We start from the raw sequence: 6,575 nt of genomic DNA on the forward strand, positions 1-6,575 counted from the left end.
CGAGGGCCTCGACCCCCCCCCCCCAGAGCCCCAGCCCCCCTCAGATCCCTTGCCCCGAACCAAACCTTCTAACCCCCCACCAGTCTTCCACCCTGGGCTCTGACCCCCTTCCTCCTCCGAAATTCTCCCCCTCCCGGAGCCCCGAGCACCACGCCCACCTAGAGAGCTGCCCCTCCCAGCTCAGAACCCAGGGCTGAGAGCCTTTGCTGAACTTGGGGCTCTCATCCTCCTCTACATCTCTCCAAACCCTCTTAGAGAGCCATTTCTTGCACCCTCTTTCCTCATCTGAGCCCCCCCCCCCATCACTGGGATTTAATTCCCTCTACCCAGGAGTCAGAGCCTCTCATCCAATGATCTGGCCCCCTTCGGAGTCTTCCACTCCGTGTCTCCTGTCTAATCCTCCTCCCCCATGACAGATGGAGGAGATTTTGTGGTTGTTTCCAGTGCTGCTCCCCCCTATGCAGAAATGGCTTCTTTGGACAGTGACTTTCTCAGGCAGTGTCCAGTGCAGACAGGGAAATAGGGAAGATTGCAGCTGGGGAGGACAGGATTTCTCAGCAGCCTGTCTTGCTTTCTGACAGTTTGGTTCAAAGTGTTGGTTGGGACTAGATACAAATATATTCCATATTCGTTTGTATTTCACTGGGGTTGGGGATGGGGATGGAAGGGTTATCATGAAACTGGGCATTGGATAGTTGTTTGGGGTCTCAATAAAAAATGGTAAGCCCTGAAGAAGTATTCTGTGTCCCGGCAGACTCTCCATGTGTAGTTAGTTGGCTGTTTCCAGGAGCTTTGAGTTCTGGGTAGGAGCCATGATGTAGACTCTGCACCAGAAAGAGAACAGCAATCATTGAATGTAACTTATCAGTTACATTAACAGGATGTGCAGACTTCACAGTACCCAAACAGCCGTTTTAGTGACTGGTTAGCTTCTTCTCTGCCTTTAATAGCTGACTTTAAAGAAGCATTTGTGTTCAATACAATATTAGACCCCAAAGCCATTAGAAACCACCGCTGCAAACAGGCATGTGGGAATACCTAGAAGGGGAGCCAGACAAACCTGAGAATTCAATTTCAGCAAAAAGCCCCGACAAGCATGTTAAATCACAGGATTGCCCCAAGGTGCCCTCTCTTGAATTTTGACTATATAAGAGACACTCTGAAACTATCAATCTCAGAGGTGGATATCCATGTGTACAAAATCCTTATGCTGTCTCTGATTTGACATTATCACTGGTTTGTTCAGAAATTTCACGTTAATGTTCTGGTTTCCGTCTCTTTAACAGGATTTTTCTCCCAGCTCCAAGAGACACAGAACTGTGGAAGATTTCAACAAATTTTGCACCTTTGTCTTGGCATATGCTGGCTACATCCCCTACCCACAAGAGGTAATGATGCAGCCACTCAATCTTCATTTTATTTCAGATACACATTGCTATAGCTAATGCTGTTGATAGGTTAAATGTTATCAGGGTGACAAGCATGGTATAAATACCTAGATAGATAAAATGGATGTGTTTATGGGGTAGGGTCCTATAAAAGCTCCTGATGGGACAAAAAGGACCCACTGGCCTGTGATGTTCAGAAACAAATTATGGAACTTGGAACGTAATTGGATATTGTCAGCCTCCCACCTGAGCCACAAATGTCTCTACACTTATAAAGTTAAATGTAATCCTTAGGCTCCTGGTGTATGATGTAATCTCTTCTTTAATCAAAAGTGAGGCAGTCTTGCTTGAGGGGACAGAAAAAAGTTTTAAAGGTCAGTGAGTACCATTTCTGTTTAAATTATTTGATTGATGAATGATTTCTGTGCGTTGTAAAAATATTACATTAGAGGTATTCATGCTAGAGTCCCCTCCCCTTTGTATCCTAGGCCTAGGCAGCCACAAACTTCAGATTGCCACGCAACCTTTAAAATGAGCCAGTTGTTTTCCTTGTCTGAAATTCCCAGCAGGGACTTAGGATACAAAGCACTTGGAAGGAATTGGGAGTCTGGACTCCTGGAAACACTTTACTGAAAACTATTTATGCCTTTAACACTCAGTTGTACCTGTCCTAGGCCACAGGTAAGGATGAGAGAAGGTAAATAATGTAGGCCAGTGACTGAATGGCAGCTGGATAAGTGGAGATTATCTGATTTTTAGTTAGAAGACAGGGAGCCTATTATAACAGGTATAGATCCTTCCCCATCCTCCCACTTCAAAAAGGTGGGTGTAATAAGCGGTTGTCTAAGAGGTTTACTATCAACTCTAAAATTATACTCACATCTCGTCTCTTAATATTTTCTAGGAGACCCCCTTGAGGAGCAGCCCCAGCCCCTCCAATAGTACTGGAGGTACCATCGACAGTGATAGCTGGGACCCCCGATTCAATGACCTCCCTTCTGCTGTCTCCCTGCCAGTCAAGAGCAGAAAGAGTCAGCTCAAGCGAGCAAAACCATATGTTTCCCTATTCCAGCGGGCAAAGCCGAGCAGCTTTCTGTCAGAGCGAAAGCAAACTGATAAGATCAGAAAGAAGAAAAAAATGAAGAGAAGAGAAACGGAAGCGCCTATGGAGGAAGAATATGGGGAGAAGCTGCTGAAGCTAGAGGCGGAGGATTCTTATGTTGAGACCCCCATGAGTCCCTCATCTGAGGGTGATCCTCAGTCTGTGACTGACCATTGCTCAGTATGGGACTCTGACACTCCTTCCAATGTCTCGTACCCTCCTGAGACTGCTGAGCAGGGCATGGAGATACAGAGCGTGGGCAAACGCACGGTCATACGGCAGGGCAAGCAGGTTGTGTTTCGGGATGAGGATGGCACTGGTGATGATGAGGACATTATGGTGGATTCAGGTAAACAACCCTGCTAAGCGGAGATATTTGTGAGGTGTTTAGTTAGATTGAGATCATAGGTGGCTACCATCTATCTAGCATGTTTTAGCACTCAACTCCTCTATAAAATGGGATAGTGCAGATCTGCCTCCTTGGGGGATTTAAGGATAAAATTCATTAGTGTTTGCAAAGCACTTTTAGATCTTTGGATAGAAGTGGGTAGAGAAGAGCAAAGAATGTTTATTGCTTAGTGACCTAGCACCAGACTCTGAGGTGAGGGTTTCTTCCCATTAGCTGTGTTTTCTGAGAGGCTTAGTGTAAACTGGACAGAAAGTTGGAAGCTAGTTTTGGGAGTCGAGCCGTTTTCCTTCCATATTTACCCTCTGGGTTTGCTGAGGTTCTGTCCTAGAGCAAGGTGCAGGAGGCAATAGAGGGTGCAGACTACAGCTTCTGGCATGCCCTGGAAAGGGCTTGTCAGTCTCCTCCTGCTGGACATTCACCAGGCTGCTGTATTTGAGTCCCAGCACTGGACCCAGGAGCTCTTAAGCTTTCCTGACTCTGAGCAGAGTTCAGGCACTGTTTCTAGGCACGCTTTCCGGGTGCACATTTGCTTTCTAGCACCCTTTTCTGAAAGCAGAGACTCTGCAGTCCAACTGCCTAGGCCTTGAGATGAGTTCTGGCTTCCCCGAAACTCCACGGTTGCTTCACATCCTGCCTAGAGCTCTAACCATGTGCGCACCCTAGCTTCCAATTTACGTCTTCAGGGACACATGATCATTGAAGCAGATGAACACACACTTTGCAGAAGGTTTCTAACACAATTACTCTACATACTGATGTAGGCAAAATAAAAAACAGCTACACACCAGTCCCTGTTTCACTTTTCTCGCCACTCTTGAGTGTTTGGGGGGTTTGGGTCAGCATCCTTTCAGGGTGTCCAGGATACTCTACAGCTCAAGGCTTTTCCTTCATAATATGGAGTATCTTTCTCTCCTGCAGGCAGCTTCCTCCAGCCTTAGCTGGTACTACCTTTAAAAAGTTCCTTCTGTTACAAAAGTGTGGCTCTTTGTTGCTCTCTCGTGCCCCAAGTTTCTCTTGTCTGTCTGACCAGCCCAGTCTCTGTGTTTTATCTTTGTTTCCTCCCCTGGGGAAGTTGGAGGAAAAATGGTTTTATCTAGGATGCAGTTACTCCTTTGTTCTGTACAGGCAAGCTCTGTTCAGGTGCGGTAGTCTTTAATGACTGACCTATTCAAAGAGAGACGTTTAGGGTCCACTCCCATCTGAGCATAAGGAGGATGAGGCAAGGACACAGTGCAGTTTACCATAAAGGCTTCAATGTACAGAGTTCACAATTACAAACAGAACTCATAGACTGTACAGTGACAAGATTCCCCAAATCATCACAGGCCTGTAGGGACTGCCTTTAAACCAAGGAGTAAGTTCAGCACCAAAAGGGAGAGTTTGGTGTGCAGCAGGAGGAAAGAAGTGATAGTTTTAACTCGCTGTTTTTTCCTTCCAGATGATGATTCTTGGGATCTCGTCACTTGTTTCTGCATGAAACCTTTTGCTGGACGGCCAATGATTGAATGTAATGAGTGTCACACCTGGATTCACCTCTCCTGTGCCAAAATCCGCAAATCAAATGTTCCAGAGGTCTATGTCTGCCAGAAGTGCCGGGACTCCAAGTTTGATATTCGCCGCTCAAACCGCTCCCGGACGGGTTCACGCAGGCGCTTTCTGGACTAGTGGAGGGAACTACTGTGCCGGCATACTGCTTGGGCAGATTAGCCATGTAAAACACAGAACTCCCGCCAGGGGGGCAAGAGAGCTCCTCTGAACTGCAGTTGCTCAGGCAAAAATGTCTGTCTATGTAAACAGACATAAAGTATTCAAAGTCTTTGATTGCCAGAGCTGGAAGAGGCCTGCTGGCCAAAATTTCTGCTAGAGGCTGATTAGCTTTAGCAGGGACACACTAAGCACCCCAGGTTCAGTGGGATTTTGTCTAGTTCAGACTGTGAATAGGATGATGATTTGGATGTGTTTACCTTTGCCATCTATCAATTATTATCCCCCTGGGAAAGTGTCAAGAAAGTGCAAGACTTCTAAGTGCTGAAGAAAATAATCATCCTCCAGAGCAGGAGGAGAGAAATCTCTGAAGAGTCTGAAAATAAACAGCCATATGTTTTATTGTAATACTAGACCTGCCCATTTGTCCATATGTATCAATCTTAAGAATTTCTGAAGGCTCCTTCAGAGTGAGCTTGAATGCACACTGAACTCACATGTGACCTGCCTCCTCTTCAGCTGGGTAGTAGGAGAGTATCCAGTGAGTTGTATGATTTGGCTTTGTTTCTGGTAAAACCAGTTAGTTCCCACAGGACTGTTGTCTTTAAAAGAGAGATACAGACTTTTCTTTTTTCTGGGTGGGCTGTACTGGAGGTGGCCATGTCAGTTTTCTTCTGTAATTAAGCTGTGTCCTCTTAAAACCGTTTTCATGATTTTGTTTTGCATGAGTGACTCAAACACAAGGTTGAAGGCTGCCATCCACTCTGTTCCACAGCCCTGTGTGGTGTCTTATTTCAGACATCTCAGCTGAAAAACATTGTTTTAGGAGATACCAATTCCCTTCCCTCCTCCAGCCCAGAAGTAAAGCTTAAGCTGCATAGTGGGCCTTGATAAATTAAAATCTAGGAATTTAGACAGGTCTAGTTTGGATTTGGGCTGTCCCCATCTGAGTACTGGGGCTGGATTTACCTGCATTTTCATTAATGGTTTCCTGGGATGGATTTGTAAATGGGAAGATTTTATAATCTTTGAACTGGTGGATGCACATTCATTAATTTGCTCCTATTTGTATATTAGGACAGCCAGCCCAATCCTGGATAGATGGCCTATGCAACTGGCAAGGTGGGCTACATTTGAGAGAACAATCCAGAGCTGCAGAAAATAAGGGAATGCCCTGGGACCAGAAAATGTTTGTATCTTGTGACTGCCCTTTTAGGGAGCAGCAAGCACAGTGGTCACTGGTCTAGAGAATGCTTCAGGGAAACAAGACTGGTACGTGAGGTCACTAAGGTGCAGGCGCTTTCCTTTTAAATGACCAAATTGAGAATACATTGTATTTATTGCTCAAACTGGATCTTTGTTCTTGAGAGAATTCTCCTAAATCATATTATGCTTAATGAACAATGGACGTTCTGTTCTGTCAGACTATTAGATGAGCGGGAGCCACTAACTGACGTTCATTTATATCTGAAAGAAAACAGAACTGCCAGGAATCAATGCAGCAGATGCTTTGTATCAGACTGCCACATTATTTGAATACTGATTTATCAGGAAAAACACCCTGGCAGTGTCAGGGACCCCCTTTGGACATTTAACACTAGGCTGCGCAGAGTACTAGAACAGATTGTATAGCATAGTCCTACAATGCCCAGGACCTTGATTAGATGGGATCTAATGATGGAAAAGATCCATTACTTTTTATCATTATGATCGAACTGCACTTTTATTTTACAGTCCATTTTAAAACTTGGTGCAGTTTGAAAAGCCCATAAAATCAATTTGATTTATAGCTAAAGCAGTTGAAATCTGGTTTTATAAACAGCTCCATGAAAATCTAAGACAACCATTATACACTACCTACCAGAAGCTAAATGGAACCAGGACTTTGCCAAAGATTTACCTCATAAGGCTGTCTTCTGCAGCCAGATAAATAACCAAAGTTCCTAAGTGTTGCCGTTTTCTCTGCAACATA

General features: G+C 45.0%; 1 protein-coding gene across 1 annotated transcript; it reads left to right on the forward strand.

Annotated features, from left to right (window-relative positions):
- Positions 1–409: 409 nt before the first annotated feature.
- PHF13 (PHD finger protein 13) lies at positions 410–4,564 on the forward strand. The gene is made up of 4 exons (XM_030537906.1): positions 410–505; positions 1,287–1,388; positions 2,293–2,839; positions 4,338–4,564. The coding sequence occupies exons 1-4, from the start codon at positions 410–412 to the stop codon at positions 4,562–4,564; spliced, it is 972 nt and encodes a 323-aa protein (XP_030393766.1).
- The last annotated feature ends 2,011 nt before the right edge of the window (positions 4,565–6,575 follow it).

This window comes from Gopherus evgoodei, chromosome 18 (assembly GCF_007399415.2).
Source record: "Gopherus evgoodei ecotype Sinaloan lineage chromosome 18, rGopEvg1_v1.p, whole genome shotgun sequence".
Classification (NCBI taxonomy): domain Eukaryota; kingdom Metazoa; phylum Chordata; order Testudines; family Testudinidae; genus Gopherus; species Gopherus evgoodei.

Excerpts from the sequence above, each read along its gene's own strand:
- PHF13 (XM_030537906.1), top strand. The coding sequence starts at position 410 with ATGACAGATGGAGGAGATTTTGTGGTTGTTTCCAGTGCTGCTCCCCCC. Across the intron at positions 506-1,286 it reads ACTTTCTCAGGCAGTGTCCA|GATTTTTCTCCCAGCTCCAA; the intron begins GTGCAGACAGGG and ends TCTCTTTAACAG. Across the intron at positions 1,389-2,292 it reads ACATCCCCTACCCACAAGAG|GAGACCCCCTTGAGGAGCAG; the intron begins GTAATGATGCAG and ends AATATTTTCTAG.